The sequence below is a fragment of the Nicotiana tabacum genome, chromosome 18 (genome assembly GCF_000715075.1).
Source record: "Nicotiana tabacum cultivar K326 chromosome 18, ASM71507v2, whole genome shotgun sequence".
Taxonomy (NCBI): Eukaryota; Viridiplantae; Streptophyta; class Magnoliopsida; order Solanales; family Solanaceae; genus Nicotiana; species Nicotiana tabacum.
Window position 1 is genome coordinate 58,830,780 of NC_134097.1, and position 25,203 is coordinate 58,855,982.

The window sequence follows — 25,203 nt, forward strand, 5'->3', positions numbered from 1 at the left end:
ATTTTTAATGTGGTTCTTGATTCTCTTGACTATTGGATTTTGACCCTACTTGATTTGGGGCTTCGATCCATCTTCATATCTGATTATGCTTAGTGTGATGGCATGACGTACATATTGGGTCAAAATGGATATATGGAAAACTCTCTTGGATTGATAGTATATGCTTTCTTGACACTAGAATCTTGAACATTGTTATTGATATTTGGTAATACTTCAAGGTTTGATATTCGATACTTTTGATATATTTGTTTGCTTGTTTTAAATTTATCTTTCAATTGACCTACCTATGACTAAAAAGGGAAGTTGGAGAATCTAATGGCTCCAAGCCCAAAGTTTATACGCCATTAAGATTTATGCTTAGCGATAGTTGTTTTCTATCATAGGTAATATGCGAGAAGAGATTTGAACAAGGCCTTTTTGGAGTAGACTTTTCGGGAGCTTTCATGAAGATCACGTTTGCATATGCACCTAGGTTTTATATAGTTTTGGGACTTGTACATTATCTATATGTCACACTTATGTATGTAATTTTGGTTACTTATTTTGCTGTTTTAGGGTGTGTTAATAACCCATATCTTGTAATATGCTAAATTTACACTTTGTCGTGTAAATATATACATAGGAGAAGCTAATTTTCCTTTTATGCTCGCTAGTTTGAAATTCATATACAATACAAACATACAATGATGTCAAATGAAAGTATAATTTCCTTAGGAAGTTGCTTTAATGTGTTGATTATTAAAGAAGGGTTGTATTACAATATCTTCATACTTTGGTATTGTATTTCATTTAAGAATTTTATAAATTTTACAAAAAACGTATTGCACTTAAAACCTTTATTGCATGGCCAATTTCCGCTACTAAATTATTATGAATGTCTTTTTAGATTAATATCTTCCGAACATTATAAGTAATAAATTAGCATTATTTTGTAAGTAGCGCCCTCCCTAAAAGGGTTGCTACAAGTTTTGATATCAGAACTTTAGGTTTGTGATTCTAGGAGTATTGTTGTGGCTTGTTAGTGTACTCATTTCTTTTTAACATGCTTTGTTGCGTGTATTGTGCATATGCATCATGTACATGCCCCTAATGCAATGTGATCTCCCTTATATAGGAGTTAAGTTATGGCCTCTTCTTCTAATAGACCTATGAAAGCTGCTCATGAGGGTTCAGATAACTCTTATGCCCAATCTCGCTTACAGGGAGGGGTTGGAAAATATTTTTCTAATCTTAATTGTCCTCTTACTAGTGGATCTGATGTGGGAAATAATCAGGGTGCAAGAGTTGGGCCACATTCTCATATGAGTCATAATGCTCCTATTGTTGATCCTCCTTTTTAGCAAATGGTTGATTTCTTTCGTTACTTGGCTAGAACAATGTCCGACCATAATGAAATGAACTTTGAGAAAATGAAAAAAATAGGTGGAGTTGAGTTTGAAAGTCACTGTTGATCCTACTGATGCTGAACAATGGCTTGAGCCATAGAGAGAGTATTTAAGCAATTAGAGTGTTTAGAAGTTTCCACATTTAAGTATGCCATGTCACTATTATAAAGGGATGCTTATGACTTGTGGATAAGCGTACCAAATACCAAAGAAAAACCTCTGGTGCTTACTTGGGATGATTTTGTCAAAGAATTCAGCATGAAGTATGTCCCACCTGCTTATCGTGATGCAAAGAAAAAGGAGTTTCTGGACTTAAAGCAAATGAGTTTGTCAATTGCTGAATGTTAACAAAAGTTTCTTAGGCTTTCTCGTTATGCTGAAGGTATTATCAATGATGAAAGGGATAAGTGCAGGCGATTCGCAGATGGTTTGAATGATTCTACACGCAAGTCTGTGGTGGTCCTACAACACGAACTTTTTTTCAAACTAGTTATAGCTGCTCTTACTTGGGAAATAATTGACAAGGAACAAGCTAGTAAAAATAAAAACAGGTTCAAAAAAGCTAATTTAGATTATAGTGGTCCATCCAAAAGGGGGAAGTTTGACAACGCGAAGGTTGGTAGTGTTCCCAGGTCAGCTTAACGTAATCAAAATAGATCCAATATTTCTACTGGTAGCACTCTAGATTATGGCCAAGGCAAGACTCATATACCCACGTGTGCACAATGTAGGAAGAATCACTATGGTACTTGCACGAGAGCTTCCAGTGCTTGTTTCCATTGTCGGAGCTTCGATCACAAAGTGAAAGATTGTCCTAATCCTAACCCTATCTCTTCTCCGGGTGCTGAAGGCTCAGTTTAAAAGGCTACTACCACTCATTCTCAAGGGAATAGAGTTGCAAGATCTAGAAACACCCAAACCGCAAGTGTAGGTGGAGCTAATCAAGCTAGTGGGCCAAGAGCTATAACACGAGCTTATGCTATGAGATAGAGGGATGACCAAGATGGGGCAGACGTGGTTGTTGGTAAATTTACCTTATTTGGTTTGTTTGTTGTTACACTATTTGATCCTGGTTCTACACATTTCTATGTTTGCTCATCACTTGTTTTTCCTGAAAATGTGAAATCTGTGAGACTTGATTGTGGTGTGCTTGTTAGAAGTCCTTTTGGCCATCAGGTTGTTTGTAATCAGATCTATCGAGGTTGTCCCTTCGAGATTCAAGATCTAGTATTCCCTGCTGATCTGATTGAAATGCCTTTCCAAGACTATGATGTCTTCATTAGTATGGATTGGCTTCATAGATACCATGCAGTAGTTGATTGTAGGTCAAAACGTATGACCTTTAAAGCTCTTACATTTTCATACATTTTTATTCAAGGTGAAAAATCATTGACATCTAATATATCTCTGCGGTTGTGGCAAGAAAGATGATTAGTCAGGGTTGTGAAGCTTATCTTGCTTATGTAGTTGATACACACTTAGAAAGTCCAAGCCTTAAAGATATACTAGTTGTATGTGAATTTCCTGATGTTTTCCCTGAAAATCTTCCTGGGTTGCCTCCGGAAAGGGAAGTTGAATTTTCTATAGAGGTTATTCCTATACTACTCCTATTTTTATAACTCCTTACCAAATGGCTCTAATAGAACTGAAAGAGTTAAAAATTCAATTGCAAGAACTTCTTGAGAAGGGTTTTATTCGACCAAGTGTTTCCTCTTGGGGAGCTCCTGTTTTATTTGTGAAAAGGAAGATGGCTCTCTTCGGCTTTGTATTAATTACCGAAAATTGAATAAGTTAACAATTAAGAATAGATATCTATTCCCTAGGATAAATGATTCATTTGACCAGCTAAAGGGTGCTAGGTTGTTCTCAAATATTGACTTGAGGTATGGGTATTACCAAGTGCGAGTAAGTGAGCAAGATGTTCCTAAAACTACTTTTAGGACTCAGTATGGTCATTATGAATTTTTGATGATGCTATTTGGGTTAACAAATGCTCTTGCAGTGTTCATGGATCTAATGAATCATGTATTCAAGCCTTATCTCTATCAATTTGTGCTGCTATTTATTGATGATATTTAATATATTTCAAGAATAGTGAAGATCATGATAAACATCTCAGGATTGTTTTACGAATTTTGGAGGAGAAAAAGTTATTCCAAGCTTTTCAAATGTGAATTTTGGACTAGTGAACTGGCTTTTCTAGGGCATATTGTGTCAGATGAAGGTGTGAAAGTTGATCCTGGTAAGATTCAAGATATTTTTGAATGGAAGCCACCTAAAAGTCCCACTATAATAAGAAGTTTCTTGGGCTTAGCGGGATACTATAGAAGGTTTATCAAAGGCTTCTCCATTATATCCTCTCCTTTGACTAAATTTTTTAGGAAGGACATCATGTTCGCGTGGGAGGATAAATGCCAAGAGGGCTTTGAAAAGCTCAAATCTTTATTGACTAAAGCTCGTATACTTACTCTCCCAACTGAAGAGAAAGAGTGTGTGATATATAGTGATGCTTCTTATCATGGTTTGGGTTGTGTTCTGATGCAAGAAGGGCAAGTGGTTGCGTATGCCTCTCGAAAATTGAAATCACATGAATTGAATTATCCCATTCATGACATTGAGCTTGCTGCCATAGTGTTTGCTTTGAAAATTTGGAGACGTATTATGGATAAAAGTGTCATATATTCACGGATCATACGAGTTTGAAGTACTTGAGTACACAGAAAGAGTTGAATTTGAGACACCGTAGATAGCTTGAGCTTATCAAAGATTATGACTGCACAATTGACTATCATCCAGGTAAAGCCAATGTTGTTGCTGATGCTCTAAGTCGCAAATCCTTTGCCGATTTATCTCTGAGTCCTTTGCCAAAATTTCATTTAAAAACTATTGGAATGATTGAGTTATAAACTCAAGGCTAATTTTTTTATTATTAAAAGTTCTTGCAAAACCTTTAGCATCCCACCTGGTGAATGGAATTATATGATGAAAAAATGGAATACCTAAAATAATGTCATTAGAAATATATTTTACCAAAACAAAAATTTCATGCATACAAACTTTGTTTTGGCAAATATATGTTTTTGGTAATTAATAAGAAATACCCATTTATTTGCCCACTGATATTATTCCTTCTCTTATGTAGTTTAAATCTGCACCACTATCTACTAAAGCAGTAAACTCTTTTTTGAAATTGTAATCAATTAAAAGAGTAACCTTTATAAAAAAGACTTTTGAGTACTAATTAACTCAAGTTTTTGTAAGAATTCATCATCTGCAAAGCCAATTGTTTTCAGAAAATTATCTTTTGCAGTATCAATCGAAGTACTGGCCTCAGCAATATCAGTACTAAATTTTTGGAGGACATTAGGATCTTCCAATTTAGAGACTCTTTTATCCAAGGCTATATTTAAAGCCTTGAGTCTAGAAATCTCTTTTTTGAGATTATTAATCTTATCATTCAAATCTTGAATTGTTGTTGGCCTATCAATGGCCTGGGCCTTTCCTTTCAAAATTCTTTTGATTTCTGTCATGGTATATGACCCTTTCCTACGCTCAAATCTTTTTTTATAAGATTCGTTTTTGCATTTTATGTCTATGATACTTTATTTTATTCTTAGGGATGTCTATGGCGAATTACTTACAGAATTCTCCTAATTGTTGTCTTTTATTAGGATTGTGTTTCTTAATTTGATGATTCAGCTTAATTTCATTACATAAGGCTAAGGATTTTATAAAATCAAATAGGCCTAATGCTTGCTACAAGTGTGGTAGAATAGGTCATTATGCCAAAGATTGAAGAGTCAAGGATAAAATTAAGAATTTTGACATAGATGATAATATTAAGGATTCTTTATAAAAGATTATATTAAATTCTTCCCCGGATAATTCTAGTCCAGAAAATAGTGATAGAGAAGATTCATCTACTGATGAAGATTTAAATAGAGATAATAACAAGATCGAAACTATTAGGATTAACAGAGATAATATTGCTAATGCTATTCCCGACCTTAAGCAAACTGAATCCGAAAGATTTTCCAACAGGTTTGAAATGAATCAAAACCAAATAGATTTCAGTCTAGGATCTCCGGCAAGAAAAATGATTTCTGAAGAGTTTAATAAACCAAGATGGGATCTATTTAGAAATTGTTTTTTCAACAGTTTTGATGATAAATTAATTAGCGAATTGCTCACAGAATTCTCCTAATTGCTATCTTTCATTAAGACGGTGTTAGAGATATGTCTACCAATTCTGCATATAATTCTTTAAATTGTTCTGGTAGGATTTCTAGAGAAGGATCATATAACTTCCACCAACTGCAGAATGGTAGTAAAACAACATCAACACACCAAATTACAGTCGAATTCAAGTCTAAGAACTTCTAAACTTCTGAATTCCACAACCGGTGCCGAAACCCGCTAAACCACTTTCGAATTACCTCAAATTTTGCACACAAGTCAAAAATAACACCACAAACCTATTCCAACTTCCGGAATTCCATTCCGACCCCGATATAAAAATTTTCACTACCAACCAAAATTGCCAAAATTCCAACTTTCGCCAATTCAAGCCTAATTCTACCATGGGCCTCCAAATCACATTACGAATTCGCTCCCAAGTCCAAATGCACCTAACGGAGCTAACAGAACCATCAAAATTCAAATCTAAGATCATTTACACATAATTCAACATCCAGTCAACTTTTCCATCTTAAACTTTCTCCTAAGAGACTAAGTGTCTCAATTTACTCCAAAACCATTCCAGACTCGAACCAACTGACTCGGTAAGACATAATACAACTAAAGAACACAAATGAAGTAGAAAAATAGGGAACATGGCTATAACTCTCGAAATGACTGGCCGGATCGTTACATTCTCCCCCTTTTAAAAAAACGTTCATCCTCGAACGGGTCTAGAAACATACCTGGAGCCCCAAATAGGTGTGGATATCGGCTCCACATCTCCCACTTAGTCTCCCAACTAGCCTCCTCCACAGGCTAACCTCTCCACTGCACTTTCACTGAAGCTATATCCTTTGATCTCAACTTTCGGACCTGCCGCTCCAAAATAGCTACTGACTCCACATCATAAGTCAAATCACCATATAAATGAACCATGCTGAAATCCAATATATGAGACGGATCACCGATATACTTTAGAAGCATAGAAACATGAAATACTAGATGGACGCCTGGCAAGCTAGGTGGCAAAGCAAGCTCATAGGCCACCTCCCCAATCCTCTGAAACACCTTAAACGGCCCAAAAAATCGAGGACTCAACTTGCCCTTCTTTCCAAACCTCATAACACCCTTAATGGGTGAAACCTTTAGCAAAACCTTCTCCCCAACCATGTAAGATACATCACAGAATTTTTTATCAGCACAACTCTTTTGTCTTGACTGTGCTGCGCGAAACCACTCCTGAATCACTTTCACCTTGTCTAATGCATCCTGCACCAAGTCTGTACCCAAAAGCCTAGCCTCACCCGACTCAAACTAACCACTAGAGATCTACATCGCCTCCTATATAAAGCCTCATATGGAGCCATCTGAATACTCGACTGATAACTGTTATTGTAAGCAAACTCCGCGAGTGGCAGAAACTAGTCCCATGAACCCCAAAATCAATGACACAAGAACGTAGCATGTCTTCCAATATTTGAATAGTGCGCTCAAGCTGTTCGTCCGTCTGAGGGTGAAATGTTGTGCTCAACTCAACGTGAGTGCCCAACTCTCGCTGCACGGCCCTCTAAACCTGCGATATAAACTGCGTGCCTCTGTCTGAAATGATGAAAACTAGCACTCCATGAAGGCGAACAATATCTCTGATGTAAATCTCAGCTAACCGCTCTAAAGAATAGGTAGTACACACATGAATGAAGTGCGCGAACTTGGTCAGCCGATCCACAATCATCCAAATAGCATCGAACTTTCTCGAAGTCCGTGGTAGTCCAACTACGAATTCTATGGTGATCTGCTCCCACTTCCACTCTAGAATCTCTATATACTGAAGCAAGCCAACCCGGTCTCTGATGCTCATATTTCACCTGCTGACACTTGTGACACCGAGCTACAAACCCAACTATATCTTTCTTCATTCTCATCCAACAATAGTGCTGTCTCAAATCCTGGTACATCTTCGCGGCACCAAGATGGATGGAACATTGCGAGCTGTGGGCCTCCTCTAGAATCAACTCCCGAAGCCCATATATATTAGGTGCACATATATGGCCCTGCATCCTCAACACCCCGTCCTTACCAATAGTCACATCTCTAGGATCATCATGCAGAACCTTGTCCTTGAGGACAAACAAATGAGGATCATCATACTGGCGCTCTCTAATACGATCAGACAAGAAAAACTGAGAAACCACACAAGCTAAGACCCAACTGGGCTCCAAAATATCCAATCTCACAAACTGATTGGCCAAGGCCTGAACATCGACTGAAAGGAGTCTCTCACCAATAGGAAGGAATGCAAGACTACCCATACTCACTGCCTTTCTACTCAAGGCATCGACCACTACATTGGCCTTTCCCGGATGGTGCAGAATAGTAATATCATAGTCCTTTAGCATCTCCAACCACCTCCGCTCCCTAAAATTGAGATCCTTCTGTTTGAACAAGTGCTGGAGGCTATGATGATCAGTAAACACCTCACACAGAGATACTGCCTCCAAATATTCAGCACGTGAACAATGACAACTAACTCCAAATCATGAACATGGTAGTTCTTCTCATGGGGCTTCAACTGATGAGAAGCATAAGCAATAACTCTACCATCCTGCATCAAAACACACCAAATACCAAATTGAGAAGAATCAAAATATACTGTATAAGAGCCTGAAGATGATGGCATAACTAACACTGGAGCTGTGGTCAAGACAGTCTTGAGCTTCTGAAAACTTGCCTCACACTCACCGACCACCTAAAAGGAGCACCCTTTTGGTCAATTTGTTCAAGGGCTATGTAATAGACAAGAAACCCTAAACGAATCGATGGTAGTAGCCAGCCAAACCAAGAAAGCTACGAATCTTTGTGGTTGAGGATGGTCTGGGCCAACTCTTGACCGCCTCTATCTTCTTCAGATCAATATGAATACCCTCACTGGACACCACGTGCCCCAAGAACGCCACTAAGCTAAGCCAAAACTCACACTTGGAGAACTTAGCATAAAGCTTCTCATCCCTCAACCATTGCAATACAACTCTCAAATGCTAAGCGTGCTCCTCCTGGCTACAAGAGTACACCATGATATCATCAATGAACACAATAATGAACGAGTCGAGATAAGGCCAAAACACGTTGTTCATCAAATGCATGAATGCTGCTGGGGCATTGGTCAACCAAAAAGACATCACAAGGAACTCATAATGACCATACCGGGTCTTGAAAGCTGTCTTAAGAATGTCCGGGTCCCCGATCTTCAACTGGTGATAACCTAACCTCAAATCAATCTTGAAGAATACCCTCGCTCCCTGAAATTGGTCAAATAGATCATCAATACGAGGCAAAGGATACTTGTTCTTGATGATGACTTTGTTCAAATGCTTGTAGTCAATGCACATTCTCATGGTGTCAGCCTTTTTCTTCACAAATAGAACTGGTGTACCCCAAGGTGACATACTAGGCGGACTAAACCCCTTATCGAGGAGTTCGTAAAGATGCTCCTTCAATTCCTTTAACTCCGCTGGTGCCATACGATACGTTAGAATAGAAATGGGCTAAGTGCCCAACACCAAATCAATACAGAAGTCAATATCCCTGTCCACCGGCATACCCGACAGGTATGCAGGAAACATATTCGGAAAATCTCGCACCACCAGAACTGAATCAATAGTAGGAGTCTCTGCACTAACATCCCTAATAAAGGCCAAATAAGAGAGACAACCCTTCCTAACCATCTGCTGGGCTTTCAAGAACGAAATCACTCTATTAGGAACATAATCTGACAAACCTCGCCACTCAATCTGTGGCAACCCTGGCATAGCCAACATTATCTTCTTAGCGTGACAGTCCAAAATAGCATAACACGAAGACAACCAATCCATGCCAAATATCACATCAAAGTTAACTATACTAAGCAGCAACAGATCCACTATAGTCTCTAGTCCCCCAATAGTCACTACATTCGACCGATATACACGGTCCACAATAATGGTATCGCCCATCGGCGTAGATACATGAATAGAAGATACAGAAGACTTGCGGGGCGTATCCAAATAATGAGAAAAATACGACGACACATGAAAAGTGAAACCAGGATCAAATAATATAGAGGCATCCCTGTGGCAAATTGAGATAATACCTGTTATCATAGCATCAGAAGCAATAGTATCGGGTTTGACAGGAATGCATAGAAAGGGCCTAGCCTCCACCTGATCGGCCTCTCCCTCTAGGGCAACCCCTAGCTGAATGACCTCTACCCCAACTTGGCTGAGCGGGTGGTGAAGTAACTGGTGCTAAAGTCAAAGGCTGACCCCTCTGTTATTGAGCTGGACCTTCCACTAGGTGGGGGCACTACCTCCTGATATGACCAAACTCTCCACACTTGTAGAACTCCCCGATGCTGGTGGTAGGTACTGAAGGGATCCCCGAGCACCGGGATAACTAGTAGAAGAACCTGGCATGGATGAACCCCGAGTTGATGGTCCATGAGTCAAACTCTGAGCTGGGAGATCATTGAGAGATAAGTGGCCCTGATGTGAACTGTGAGAACCATGGCCAGATGATGCACCACGGTGCAGTAGGCAAGCCGTCTAAGCATACCTGAAAGGATAACCCCTACCGTGGTGGAACTAACCTTTAGAAGGAACACCACCAAAATTGGCCAATCCCCGAAGCCTCTTGGCCACACTCTTAGCCTGCTCCTAGCGGTGAACAGACTCTATCTCCTGGTCAATGTCAACAACCTCCTCAGATGTAGCACTAGACACCCTCCCATAGTCATAAGAATCAGCAACTAATATGTGAGGCCATCAACAAACATCCTGATCCTCTCCCTGTCTGTGGGAACCAACCAGATAGCATGACAAGTGAACTCAGAAAATCTCATCTCATACTACATCATTGTCATATCATCCTGATGACAAATGCTCAAACTGCCAGCGTAGCTCCTCTCTATGTGATTGAGGCACATATTTCTCCAGGAAGAGAATGGAGAACTGCTGTCAAGTGGCACTGCACCAATTGGCCTACGCCTCTCATAAGCCTCCCACCAAGTGAAGACAACTCTAGAGAATTGAAAGGTAGTGAACGTGACCCTAGTGGTCTCCAGAATACCTACTGTACGGAGAATCCTCTAACACTTATCCAAGAAAACCTGGGCATCCTCAGCCTCTACACCACTAAAAGTTAGAGGCTGAAGTCTACCAAACCTTTCCAATCTATGTTGCTCATCATCAGGCATAATTGGAACCACATAGTCCTGAGCAGGTGCAACTGGTTGGGCTGGTGGTGCCCCGTGTCTGAAGTCCCTGAACAACCTGCTCAGGTGTGCAGGCAACGGGAGTCTAAGTGCCTCCTGATCGCAGCCTACTCCGCACTACTAAAAAGTAGCGAGAGAGGATCGCATTAGCTTTTACCCGATTTTGGGTTGGGATCGATTTCCACAGAGAGCTAGAAAGGGAGTTGAGTATCTATTTAGGTTAGGATTGCGTATTGGTTCCAAATTGCACTTCTATTCATTTTTGGGTTTTCTTTTATAATTCTACTATTATCAAACTACAAATTATAATTGCAACTAGATTAAGCTCAGAGTAAAATGCTACAAGTTGTTCAAATATTCTAAAAGGCACTAGGGTAGTGACTTTCACCTAGGTGGCCAATTGACGGGTAATTGCGTCAAAGACATGATTGACATGATTGGGGAATATGTTATAACCGTTGCTCGATATTACCCACTCTCACACCTCTCGGTAGAAAGAATGATTTTGCCCAATTGACTTTCTCAAGACCAATTGGGTATGCATATTTGCTCAAACAACTAGGGTTCAAGTCGGTTATTATTCTCTCAAGGTTTAACCCTTTAATTGGGACTATCAATTCTCTTGAGTCCATCCCAATTCCTTATTGGATCAATTTTGGAGACTTAGGCTCTCTTTCTCAAGAAGATCCCAAGTCAACTTAGCACAAACTAGTGTTTGCAACCACTAATTCAGTAATTAAACCATGAAATTGACCCAAATAACAAACACCCATAGTCAATCTAGCCCTAAATTGCAATACCCATCAATTACCCACACTAGGGTTGGGCCACAACCCTAGCTAATGGGTCTAGTTACTCATACTTGAAAAGAAAAACAGAGAAATAGATGAAGATGAACACATATTAATTAATTGCTAAGCTATATACAAAGATTCAATGATAAAAAGTAAGTAAAAATGCCCAAAATGGCTACAAGATACGTTCCTATGAGCGCAACAGCTATTCTAAAATGTCTGATACCCTAAAAATGGAAAAAAGGATCTATTTATACTAAGCTGGAAAAACTGGACAAAAATGCCCTGCGGGGTTAGTGTGGACCACACAAAATGGTGTGCGGCCGTACTAAGCTCTTGAACTTGAAAACTTGGCTCTCTGAACTCAGGCTCCGTGGACCGCACAGAATGGACCGCGGCCGCGGAGTCTTCTTGTGTGGTCCGCACAAACTGGACCGCGGACCGCACAGGCTTGAAAGCTCCAACTTCACCCTCTTTGAACCTTGGCTCTACGGACCGCACAGAGTGGTAGTGCGGCCGCATTGCCTTCAGTGCGGACCGCACAAAACCTTCTGTGGCCGCACTGCCTTAATGCCTGAAGTACCAGCTCTCTGAATCTCCCTAGTGCGGTCCGCACAAAGTGTAGTACGGCCGTACTAGGCCTGTTTTTCCTGAGTTTGTCTTGTCTTTTGTACTTGTGCAAGTTTCACTCCTTTTGAGCTGATCTTTGACATCTTGTCACTTTATTGATCAAACCTGCAATCAAGCACAACTTATGAGCCTTTTGGGACGATTTTGTATGAATTTATAATCAAATCATAAGAAAGAAGGAGTATAAAATGCTTCAAAATCCCTAGTTATCAACTCCCCCAAACTTAAGCTTTTGCTTGTCCTCAAGCAAACAAAATAAGACCCACACCCTTAAGGGAAAATCCAAGAAATTTTCAGCTGTCCTAAAGCAACCTCACTAGCATCAATTGGGACTAACAATTACCCTCAATATAAATGAGTCATTAACAACATTAACCTTTGAAAAACCATGGATCAAGTGCGACACAAGAGCTTCAAGAGTTGACTCAACACATCAAAGAACTCTCTCAATTACTTTGGTCATTGTGGAACGCAAACTCATACATCCTCAACTCTCCCAAGCAAACCTCACCTTTAGAATATTGGCATGCAAAACGAGGCTAATGGAAATTCACTCATCTCTCTCAAGAAAAAGTCACAAGTTCGGCTCTAAGTACCATATGCTCGCCCCTTATGTGAGTATCCACTAATGTAAGCTTCATTCAACTCAAGATCATATAGGGCTTTAGTGGAGATATTGTGAAGGCTTTTGGTTCATGGTAGGACATGTTTTGGTCTAAGTAGGTTTCATCTTCCCTTAAGCACTTCTTTTGATTCATTTGACACACATTCTCTTGACTCTTTGAGTCATTTCACTTCTTTCTAAGGGGTTAGAGAGACATACTGTCACTCTATCTTATGCATTTCAAACCTTTTTCTCCTTTCTCAACTTTCCACACCTTTCATTCTTTGCTTTTTCTTGAATCCCTTTTTATTCTTTTTCACTTTGAACATTCTTTTTGTCTTTTTGCTTTTATTTCTTTTTCATTGCCTTTCCCCCCTTTTGTTTTCATTTTCGTAACTTTTTACCACTTTGTTGCCATCCTCGTCAACCCCCCAAACTTATACTTTTGGCATGTGCTAAAGGAAAGATCGGGTGCCGAGAGAGGGTATCTTTTAGAATGGGTATAGGCTTGTATCATGGTTCTTGAAAGAAAAAGGTGTAAGGCTCAAAAGAGTTAACTAGGGATCATATCATTAGTAGGCTATGGAATTGTTCAAACTATCATTTGGATCAAGGAAAGCCTATAATCACGTCTCAAGTCAAAATTCACTTAGGATTTTACCTCAACAAACATTCACGACAAGTTCTAGACCAACGGCTCGGGACTTGGACTCGCAATTCAATTACTCACCACACAAGCTAAGGGATTGCTAAAGACATAGAGTCGGGGGCCCAAAACGACTTTAGATACGATTTGAACACACAATGGTTCCGAAAAACCACTTGATGATTATTGGTCAACACAAGAGTCTCAAAGTCACGACTTTCACCATCCTAAACACAACAATTTGTTTTTGATCATGAGATCAAAGGCAAATGTGCTAGGCCCAAGTGATGCTTTGCTTGAGGTATCCTTAACTACAAACTACTAAAAACAAAAAAGAAAACGGACTCAAACCCTTAAGAAGGTTGTCACGCCATTCATCATTTGGAAGAGCCACCCGGTTCACACAACACTCCACCTTTGGAAAGAACCGTGACATTAAGAAAATCAAAGGCTTATTGAAAACGTCCAAAACAAAACAAAAAGCTACGAACATAAATAAAAAGCTAAAAACGAATTTTTTTCCAGAAAATAGAATGAATATATACAAGAGGGGATTTGAATATACAACGGAAGAGATGAATATATACAATGTGATATAACTTTATATACAGACCCAAAGTAAAATAATTGTGCAATAAATGTAACTAAATATCAAATTATATACAGACCAAACATGAAAAATCAAGAAAGCATAAAAATGTATCAATATATATACAGTCATCCATCAAATGAATAGTAGGGCCTACCCCCTCAAATGAAAGCTGGCATTGTCCCCAATGCCAACTAGTCTAAATAAGCACCAAAAAGATAGAGAAAAAGAATATAAAAGACTCTCTAAGCCCTGTCTGTCTGCATAGGACCATGGGTGGTCCCTGAGTCCTCTGTGTGCTCGGGAACCTCAGACTGGTTCCCGGTGGTCTGCTCCTCTACTATTGGGACCTAGGCCTGGACCTCGACAGGCTCTGGAACTAGTACATCCTGTGGTTGACTGGAGGAAGTCTCCGGTGGTTCTGCCAACTGAATGATAGCATCATCAGCTCTAGGAATCCTCCTCCTCCTCTTCGGAGGCCTCTGTGTCTGCTCCGGCTCTAGGTGAGCTGCTGGCACTGAGTCATCAAGCAACAAGTCTAAAGGCAGCTGGTCTGCCTTCAGTCTATCAACATCTTCCCGCAGCACCTTCACGAACTCCTTGGAGGCCGTGTCTTTCGCAGCTTCTTATGCTCCTTAGAAAGCTCTTTGAGAGCCTTGCTATGTGAATCGACTGCCTTTGAGAGAACAGCCTGAGTATCGGGGATCTTCTTCTGGTTGTCAAGTATCTCCTTGAGCGTATCCTCTATCGACTGTGGCACCTGTAGAGCTGGGGAAACCGAATGAGCCTCTACAGTGGTAGTTAAAATGGACAACTTGGATGAGGTAGTCTACATCCAGTTGTAGATACTCAAAAGTTCCTGGCTCAGACGGTGGGCAGTAATAGGATGGGCCCATGTAGATGGGATCTTTGGGCCTGCTGATGTGGATGGGCAAGGAGGAATGGCTGAGAATATGGATGGACTGGAAGGGATATCTAGAGATGTGGAGGTATGCTCAGTAGAAGCCACTACCTCAACCGGCTCCTCAGACTGGCCAGTTGGAGCAGTAGCTGGTACTTTGTAGTTCTTGCTCTTAGGGTTGTCATCCCCTTTCATGCTATACCAGGAAAATGGGGCTATCGCCTTGACCTTGATGTCATAGAGCCTTTTGTCCACATTTAGGTCCCGGAAGTACATTGTGAGGAAACTGGGGAAAGGATAGTTCCGGTCATGCTCCGCGCCCACAATAGTGATAATCCGGGACATCACATTCCCAATTTATGGGGTATCACACCATAATCGAAGCAACCAATATAGCCCGGTGGAGAGGAAGGGTGTTGTCATGAGAGGTAGGGTCCAACCGGCTACAAACAAAAGTCTCCCATCCCCTTGCTTCAAAGTTCAAGGTCCTTCTCAATATTTTGACCCTAACAGTCAACCAATCGGGGACGGTACATGGGATTGCCAGGTACTGTGCTAGCCATGGACGGACCTCCTCACACATCTCCATCTTCGCCATATACAAAGTCTCATCCTCCTCATTGAAGCCCAGATATTCATTAATCGACTTCCCATCAAATAACACCTTGAGGTTCCGAACCTTGGTCACTTTGGAGCCCTTTCTGATGTGGGCTAAATTGCAATAAAACTCCTTGACCAAGTGTTCATTGGCATCCATACAAGAATCTAGGAAGTTCTCCCAGCCCACTCTAGTCCTAAACTGTCTCTGCACATTGGGGTTGTGGGGTAGTAGGTCTCTATCTATAAAGCTCCTCTCCAGAATAAATTTTCTCACCGTTCACGACTCCCGAAACTTATGGTATGCTACCTCACTTACAAATCTATCCTCCCAAGCTTCAGGTTTCCTAATTCTAGCAACGCCTCCCACCTGAGGCACACCCCCATCTTCTACTTCCTTATCTTCCTGAATATCCTCCTCACCTCCTTCTACACCCTCCCCGGATAATGAAGCTGTGGGGGAGGTGGAGTATTCCCCACTACCTTCACCTGAGCCCTCGGACAACCCAGAAGAAATGTTCACTGATGCTTGGGCAGCGGAGAAGAGGGAGGAGTGTCTCTGTGTCTGGCCCTCTCCGGATACGAGATGTATCTGGGATTGAGTCCGAAGAGATCTCCCGAGAAGGCTCGTACTCACTCCCCAACATGTCAATGGCTTTGTCAACCGCTTTTATGGCCTTCCTTATGTTTTTGATGTTTTGCCTAGCTTGGAGAGAGAGTTTGACCATTTTCTGTTTTCCACCCCGGGAGGATTCACCTCTGCCGGGTTGTTTTGAGCCTTTTCCTCGTTGTTTAACCATAGCCTGCAAGCACAATCAAATGAACTCATTAATATCATTGCAGATGTTAAAATAGTGTTACAGAATGAGTTGCAGATCAGGCATGAAGAATTTCAGACAGTTATAGAAAACAGCCTAGTGCGGACCGCACAAAATGGAGTGCGGCCGCACAGGGGTCAGTGCGGACCGCAAAAAATTAACTGCGGTCCGCACAGGGGTGGGGTTCAGAATACCCACCCTCTGTATTGTGACAGTGCGGTCCGCACAAAATAGTAGTGCGGCCACACAGGGGCCAGTGCGGACCACACAAAATGTAGTGCGGCCGCACTGCCCAATGGTCAGCTTCCTAGAAGTTCTTCAGTGCGGTCCGCACAAAATGGTACTGCATACCGCACAAGGGCACCGCAGACCGCACAAAAATGATCGCGGTCCGCACTGAGTGCCTAAAAATGACACTAAATTAGGGTTCATGAAATTTTGCCTTAAAGTCCCATTTTCCTCCTAATTAGTGTCCCTAAATCATTTTCCAGTCCATTAAGTTAATAAAGTCCTCATGAATTCAAAATTTAACTACTCTAACCTAGGCAATTGAAATAAATACGGGAGGAAGAAGAAAAGAAGCTAAGAAAAACAAAAATTAAATGAAATTACAAAATTAACAAGGAGAAAAAAATGCAGAGATACGAATGAATAGTATTTATAAGCTCTGAGGTTGAAATTTTGTGAAAAGAGTAAAAGGGGTCCCTTAGGGTATATTTATAGAAAAACCTAGGGCCCATTCTCACCAACCATTGCGGACCACACAAAATGGACCGCAGTCCGCACTGCCCTACTTTGTTCAAGTTTGAGAAGGCAGCGCTTTGCGGTCCACACAAATTGGACTGCGGCCGCAGAGGTCCACCGCGGACCGCATAAAATGTAGTGCGGCCACAGTGGCAAACTTCAGAGAGGCTTCATTTTACCTACACCAGTGCGGTCCGCACTAAATGTACTGTGACCGCACTAGAAACTTCAGAGACTTGTGCATTTATTCCACTATGTCATGTAGTATCAACACAACCCTGCAACATATCACAACCAGTTAGCCCAAAAATCAATCCTATACTACAAAGAAAATCAAAGAAAACAAGAAGAAAAACACATGGGTTGCCTCCCAAGAAGCACTTGATTTAACGTCGCAGCACGACGCATGTTACCATCACATCATTTGAAATGAAGGAGCGCCACCACGTGTCTATCATCAATTTTGCCAAGATAATGCTTGACCCGGTGCCCGTTAACTCTGAAGACTTCACCATTTTTATTTTTCAAATCAAGAGCACCAAAAGGGGTCACAAACACAACTTCAAACGGTCCATTCCATTTGAATTTGAGATTTCCCAGAAACAGACGTAACCGGGAGTTGAACAAGAGAACCAAATCACCTAATTTGAACTCTTTTCCACGAGCATATTTGTCATGAAGGTACTTCATCTTGTCCTTATACAAGGACGAACTGGAGTAGTTCTTCATCTTGTCTTTTCCATCGCTCTTTGGCATTCGTCACACCTCTTCACAAAATCAACTGCATCTTTGAACAAGGTTGGCCAATAGAATCCACAACTAAGAACTTTCGAGGCGGTCCTCACCCTACCGTGATGGCCACCATAGTGTGAAGAATGGCAAGCCTCTAAGATACTCAATTGTTATTCCTCTGAGACACATCTACGAATCACACTATCTGTGCAAATCTTGAACAAGTATGGCTCATCCCAATAGAAATCCAAACTATCCCGCTTGAGCTTCTTCCTTTGGTTAGAAGAGAGCTCACACGGGATTACTCCGGTCACAAGGTAATTGGCAACATCAGCAAACCATGGCATATCATTCATTGACACCGCAAGGAGTTGTTCGTCGAGAAATGAATCATTGATCTCAAGGCTATCACAAGGCCTCCCCTCCTCCTCCAAATGGGACAAGTGGTCCGCCACTTGGTTCTCACTATCTTTCTGGTCCACAATTTCTAGATCAAACTCTTGAAGTAGTAACACCCATCGCATCAATCTTGCCTTGGAGTCTTTCTTTGTCATCAAGTACCTAAGGGCGTCATGATCGGTTTGCACTATGACCTTGGACCCCATAAGATACAGTCAAAACTTTTCCATTGCAAACACTATGGCCAACAACTCTTTTTCGGTAACCGTGTAGTTCCTTTGAGCCTCATTCATGGTCTTGATTGCATAGTACACCAGATGAAATATCTTGTTAACCTTTTGATCCAAGACAGCCCCAACCGCAACGTTACTTGCGTTACACATGAGCTCTAAAGGCAAGCTCCAATTTGGTGTGGTAATGATTGGGGTAGTGGTCAACTTAAGCTTGAGAAGCTCAAATGCTTGCATACATCCCTCATCGAACACAAACTTTGCATCCTTTTCTAGTAGCTTGCTGATCACTACCAAATCGACACTACACTAAGGTAGGAAGAGCGGGTCGCAATAGCTTTTACCCGATATGAGGGTCGTGATCGATTTCCTCAGGGAGCTAGTAGTGGAGTTAGATTGTCTGTCTATCCTAGAGATGTGTTTGTACTCCTAATGTCACTTCAAACATTTTTGGGTTTTCAAATTATAACTATTTTTGTAAAACTATTGATTAACACTAAATTATGCTACGAGAATATTGCTAAGTTGTATCTAATGGGAAGACGGGCACTAGGGTCGTGATACTACCTAGGTGGCTAATTGGCAGGTAGATGTTATTAAGGTTCGATTGACATAATTGGGGCTTATGCTATAACCGTTGCATAGTTTTACCCACTCTCACACCTCTCGGTAGAGAGAGTGATTTTGCCCAATTGACTCTCTCGTAAACAAATGGGTAGGCAAATTAGACCAAGCAACTAGGGTTCAAGTAGGATAATTACTCTCTCGAGGTCTAACCCGTTAATTGGGATTATCATTTCTCATGAGTCCTTCCCAAATCCTTGTTGGGTCAATTTTTGGGGTCATAGGCTCTCTTTCTCAAGAAGAGTTAAACCCACAAAGCTTGAATCAGTGTTTGCAACCGCCAATTCTAGATTAAAACATAAAATTAACCCAAATAGCAAACACCCATAGTCAATCTAATACTAGATGGCAACACCCATCAATTACCAACACTAGGATTGAGCCACAACCCTATCTAATGCGTTTAGCTACTCATGCTAGATAAAGAAATTGAAGAAATAGATGAAGAACTAAGCATATTAATTAATTGCTAAAATTAAAAAACAAGAATCTATCGTAAACGTAAAGCAAAAGTGCCAAAAATGGCTACAAAATTCGTTCTCATGAGCGCAACTGTTGTCTGATATGTCTCAATACCTAAAAAATGTAAAATGTTCTATTTATACTAGGCTGGAAAAACTGGAGATAAATACCCCTGCGGGGTCAGTGCGGGCAACATTAAATAGACCGCGGCCGCACTAGGATTCCTTCTACTTCTCTGAACTTGGACACCGCGGACCGCATAGAACAGACCGCGGCCACGGAGGAAGCTGGTGCGGTCCGCGCAACCACGACCACGACCGTAGAGGGAGCTGGCGCGGTCCGCGCAACCACGACCGTGGACCGCATGGCATTGGCTTTGCAAACTCAATCTCTCTGAACCTCATGACTGCGGACCACACAAAAGAGTAGTGCGGCCGCGGAGCCTTCACCGCGGACCGCGAGATGTGTACCGCGGCCGCGCTTCTTCTAGTCCTGATTCACCAACTCTCTGAACCACCTAGTGCTGCCGCATTCCACTTTGCACGGTCCGCACTAGGCCTTCTTTTCTCAATATTTCTTGGTCTTTGATACTTGAGCAGGTTTCACTCCTTTTTGAGCCGATTTTTGACATTTCGTCACTTTATCGATCAAACCTGCGATCAAGCACAACTTGTGAGCCTTTTAGGACTATTTTGTAACAATATATGATCAAAGCATAGGCAAGTAGGGGCATAAAACATGTTAAAATCCTAACTTATCAACTCCCCCAAACTTAAACCTTTGCTTGTCCTCAAGCAAACAAAATAAGACCTACCCCTTAAAAGAAAATTCAAGTAATTCTAGTTGTTCTAACGTAACCTCAACAAGCAACAATTGGGACTAACAATTGCCCTCAATACGAATGGATCATTAACAGAATTCAAACTTTGAAAAACTATGGATCAAATATGACACAAGAGCATCAAGAATTGACTCATTACATCAAAGAACTCTCTCAATTACTTTGGTTGCTGTGGACCCCAAACTCATACATCCTCAACTCTCCCTAAGCAAACCTCTCCTTTTTAGAGTATAAGCACGCAAACCAAGGTTAATGGGAAGTCACTCGTCTCTCTCAAGGAAAGGTCACAAGTCCGGCTCTAAGTACCATATGCTTGACCCTCATGTAAGTATCCACTAATGTGAGCGTCATCCAACTCAAGATCATATATGGCTTTTATGGAGTCAATGTGAAGGCTTTTGGTTCAGGGTAGGAAAGGTTGTTGGTCTATATGGGTTCCATCTTCCCTTAAGCACTTCTTTTGATTCATTCTGACACAATTCTATTTGACTCTTTGAGTATTCCACTTCTTTTCAAAGGGTTAGAGAGACACATTGTCACTTTTTCTTATGCAATTCAAAGCATTTCTCCTTTTTCTACTTTTTTCCACACCTTTTTCACTTTTGTTTTTCTTGAATCCTGTTTTATTTTTTTGCACATTGGGCTTTCTTTTAGTCTTTTTCTTTTCTTTCTTTTTCAGCGCCTTTCTTTCCTTTTGCTTTTGTTCCTTTTACCCCTTTGTTTCCTTTCTTGTCTCTCCCCCCAAACTTAGACTTTTGCCATTACTTAAGGGACGATTTGGGTGCCAAGAGAGGGTATAATTTAGAACGGGTATAGGCTTGTAGCATTGGTTCTTAAAAGAAAAAGGTTTAAGGCTCAAAAGGGTTAGCTAAGGATTATATCATTGGTAGGCTATGGAATTGTTCGACTATTGTTTGGATCAAGGAGAGCCTATAATCACTTCTCAAATCGAATTTCACTCAAAATTTTGCCTCAACAAACATTCAGGGCAAGTTTTAGACCATTGGCTCGGGACTTGGACTCAAAATTCGATTTCTCACCACACACACTCAAGGATTGCTAAAGACATAGAGTCGGGGGCCCACAACAACCTTAGACATGATTGAGCACACAATATTCCCGAAAGACCACATGATGTTTGTTTGGTCAAAACAAGAGTCTCAAGGTCACTACTTTCACCATCCTAAATACAACCACTTGTCTTTGACCATGGGATCAAAGGCAAATGTGTTAGGCCTAAGTGAATCTTTGCTTGAGGTACCCTTAACTATAAACTACTACAAATGAGGGAAAAATCAAAAACGGACTCAAACCCTTAAGAAGGTTGTCACGCCATCCATCATTGGGAAGAGCCACTTGGTTCACACAATACTCCACCCTTGGAAAGAACTGTGGTATTAAGAAAACCAAGGGTCTATTGAAAGCTCCAAAACCGAAACAAAAAGGCTGCGAGCCTATCTACTAAGCTAAGAATGAAAAATTTGTACGAAAATAGAAAATAGAATGAATATTTACAATAGGGGATTAGAATATACAACGGGAGATGAATATATATACAAAAATGTAACTTTATATACATACCAAAGAGAAGATAAAAAGTGCGATAAAAGTAACTAAACGTAAAGTTATATATAGACAAAATAAAAAATTCAAACAGAAACATAAACTAAGTCAACTAATATATACAATCATCCGGATAAAAAGTAGGGCGCACCTCCACAAATAAAAGCTAGCATTGTCCCCAATGCCAACTAAACAAATAAGCATAAAAAAATCAAGAGGAAAGGATATAGGAGCTCCCTAAGCCTTGTCTGTCTGCATGGGAACATGAATGGTCCCCTGGTCCTCTGTATGTACGGGAACTTCAGACTGGTTCCCGATCTCCTACTGCTCAGCTGCTAGGACTGGGGCCTGGACCTGTACGGGCTGAATATCAGGAACATCCTGTGGCTGACTAGAGGAAGCCTCCGGTGGATCCGCCAACTGGATGATCGCGTCATCTGCACTGGGGAGCTTCTTCTTCTTCTTTGGAAGCTGATGTGTCTCTGCTACTGGTGCTGCTGCTGGGGCTGGATCCTTGAATAGCAAGTCTAAAGGCAGCTGGTCTGCTTTCAGTTTGTCAACATCTTCCCTCAACGCCTTCACAGACTCCTTGGAAGCCCGTGTTTTGCGTAACTTCTTGTGCTCCCTAGCAAGCTCCTTCAGGGCCTTGCCATGTGAATCCACCGCCTTAGCCAAGGCAGCCTAAGAATCAAGGATCTTTTGCTGGTTGGCAAGAATCTTCTTGAGTGAATCCTCGATAGACTGGGGCACCTGCATTGGCTGTGGTGCCGACTGAGCCGCAATGGTAGAAGTCAAGGTGGACAACTTGGATGAAGCAGTCGCCATCCAGTTGTTCAAGCTATGAAGTGTCTGGGTCAGCTGGTGGGCAGTGATAGGATGGGCCAGGGAAGATGGAATCCCCGGGCCAGCTAAAGTAGAGGGACCAGCAGTAGTGGAAGGTCCGGGAGGCATGTCAGCAACTGTGGAAGTAGGCTCAGTGTAGGGCTCTATCGCAACCGGCTCTTCAGACTGGCCGGTTGGGGAAGAAGCATGCGGCTTGTAATTTTTGTCCTTGGGGTTGTCTGACCCCTTCAAACTATACCATAAGAACGGAGCCACAGGTTTGACCTTTACGTCAAAATTTCTGTTCTCCACCTCCAGGTCCCAGAAATACATAGTGAGGGTGCTGAGAAAAGGATAGTTTCGGTCATGCTCAACCCTCACTGCAGAAATGACGTGGGACATCACATTGCCCACGTTGATAGGATATCCCGCCATAATAGAAGCAACAAGAACAGCCCGGGCTAGTGGAATAGTCTGATCATGGGTAGTGGGGTCGAGCCGACTGCACACAAAAGTCAACCACCCTCTTGCCTCAAAGTTAAAGGTTCTCCGAAGTATTTTGGTCCCTGTTTGTAACCACTCTAGAACCGTACCTGGGATTTCCAGGTATGAAGCTAACCACGGACGAACCTCCTCGCCCATTACTAAATTTTCATTGTAAAGGGACTCATCTTCATCATTGAACCCCAAGTATTCATTTATTGCCTTCCCGGTAAATACCACATTTTTGTTTCTCACTTTGGTCACCTTAGTGCCCTTCAAGATATGGGCCACATTGCTATAGAACTCCTTGACCATATACTCATTCGCCTTCACACAATTATCTTTAAAGAACTCCCAACCTACCCGAGCCTGAAACTGTCTATGTACATTGGGGTGTAGGGGTAGGAGGTCTCTGTCAATGAAACTCCTCTCAAGAATCAATTTCCGTACTGACCACCATTCCCTAAACTTGTGGAATGCCACCTGGCTGACGAATCTATCCTCCCAAACAGCGGGATTCCTAGTTCGGTCAACACCCCCAAACTACGGCACACCACCCCCCGGTAACTCCCCATCTCCCTCATCACCTCTAGCACCCTCTCCAGATATTGATGCTGTGGGGGAGGTAGAGTATTCATCCCCACTACCTGCCACTGAGCCCTCAGACGACCCAGAAGAAATGTTGATTGAAGCTCGAGCATCGGGGGAAGATGGAGGAGTGTCTCTATGTATGGTGTTTTCCGGATATGGGATGTAAAGAGGGACTGAATCTGAAGAGATCTCCCAGGAGGGCTCGTACTCACTCCCCGAGGTGTCAAGGGCTCTATCAGCCGCTTTGATTGCTTTTCTCATGTCCTTTATGTTTTATCCAGCATGAGGAGTGAGTTTTACCATCCGTTGCTTCCCACCCCTGGAGGAATTACCTCGGCCAGGTTGTTTGGCACCTTTACATTGTTGTTTGACCATTATCTGCAAGCATACACATCTAACATAGTTAGTATCAGCACATGCAGTGAAACAAGTCTTGAAATTGAATTGCATACAACAGGTTAAATGCTGCAGAAATAGTTGCAGAACATGGCACCGCGACCCGCACAAACAGGAGTGCAACCGCACTGGGGGCACCGCGAACCGCGCAAAGGCGATCGCGGTCCGCATTGGGACAAGGACTGAAACACCACCTCTCTGAATCCAACCACCGCGGCCCGCACAAAGTAGCACTGTGGCCGCGATGGGCCAGCGCAGACCGCATAAAGTGCAATGCGGCCGGACTGGGCGTAGGTTCAATTTTGATCACATGGGCACCGCGGTCCACACAAAATGGTAATGCAGATCGCGTCAGGGCACCGGAGATCGCACAAAGGCGACCGCGGGTCGCAGAGAGTACTTTGAACAGGCACTAAGTTAGGGTTTAAGTTTTTGTTATTTTTGTTCAAGTTTTCTACCTAACTTGTCCCTACTCATTTTACCCAGTTCACAAAGGTCTCTAAACACATAATATCCCACCATTACACTTTCCGAGGCTAACAAATGAAATAAAAACGAGAAGAAGAATAGACTCTAGCTACTGGGCATGAAAAACAAAATGAAATTATAATATAAAACAAAGAAAGATGATGAAATGTTACGAGATTGTGATGATGAGATGCAATTAATTAGGCTAAACATGAATTACTATTTAAAGAGAGAGTGAACAGTAGCTTTTAGGGGTCTGAGTGTTAAAATTTTGAAAAGTGTAAGCTGTGACCCTTGGGCTCTATTTATAGAAAAATAGTGGGACCCAGCATTACCTACCAGCTCGGCCGCACCAAACCGACCGCGGACCAGGCTGGGTTTGTTCAGAATGAAGCTTGAGCAGGCAACCTACGCGGTCCGCACAAAATAGACCACGACCGCGGAGGTCCACCGCGGTCCG

General features: G+C 41.8%; 1 protein-coding gene across 1 annotated transcript; it reads left to right on the top strand.

Annotated features, from left to right (window-relative positions):
- Positions 1–3,488: 3,488 nt before the first annotated feature.
- LOC142172516 (putative mitochondrial protein AtMg00860) lies at positions 3,489–4,291 on the top strand. The gene is made up of 2 exons (XM_075236150.1): positions 3,489–4,041; positions 4,182–4,291. Exons 1-2 carry the CDS (start codon positions 3,489–3,491, stop codon positions 4,289–4,291), a joined length of 663 nt encoding a protein of 220 aa, XP_075092251.1.
- The last annotated feature ends 20,912 nt before the right edge of the window (positions 4,292–25,203 follow it).

Coding starts and splice junctions, on each gene's coding strand:
- LOC142172516 (XM_075236150.1), top strand. CDS start 3,489: ATGATAAACATCTCAGGATTGTTTTACGAATTTTGGAGGAGAAAAAGT. Junction 4,042..4,181: donor TGCTTTGAAAATTTGGAGAC/GTATTATGGATA, acceptor ACTATCATCCAG/GTAAAGCCAATGTTGTTGCT.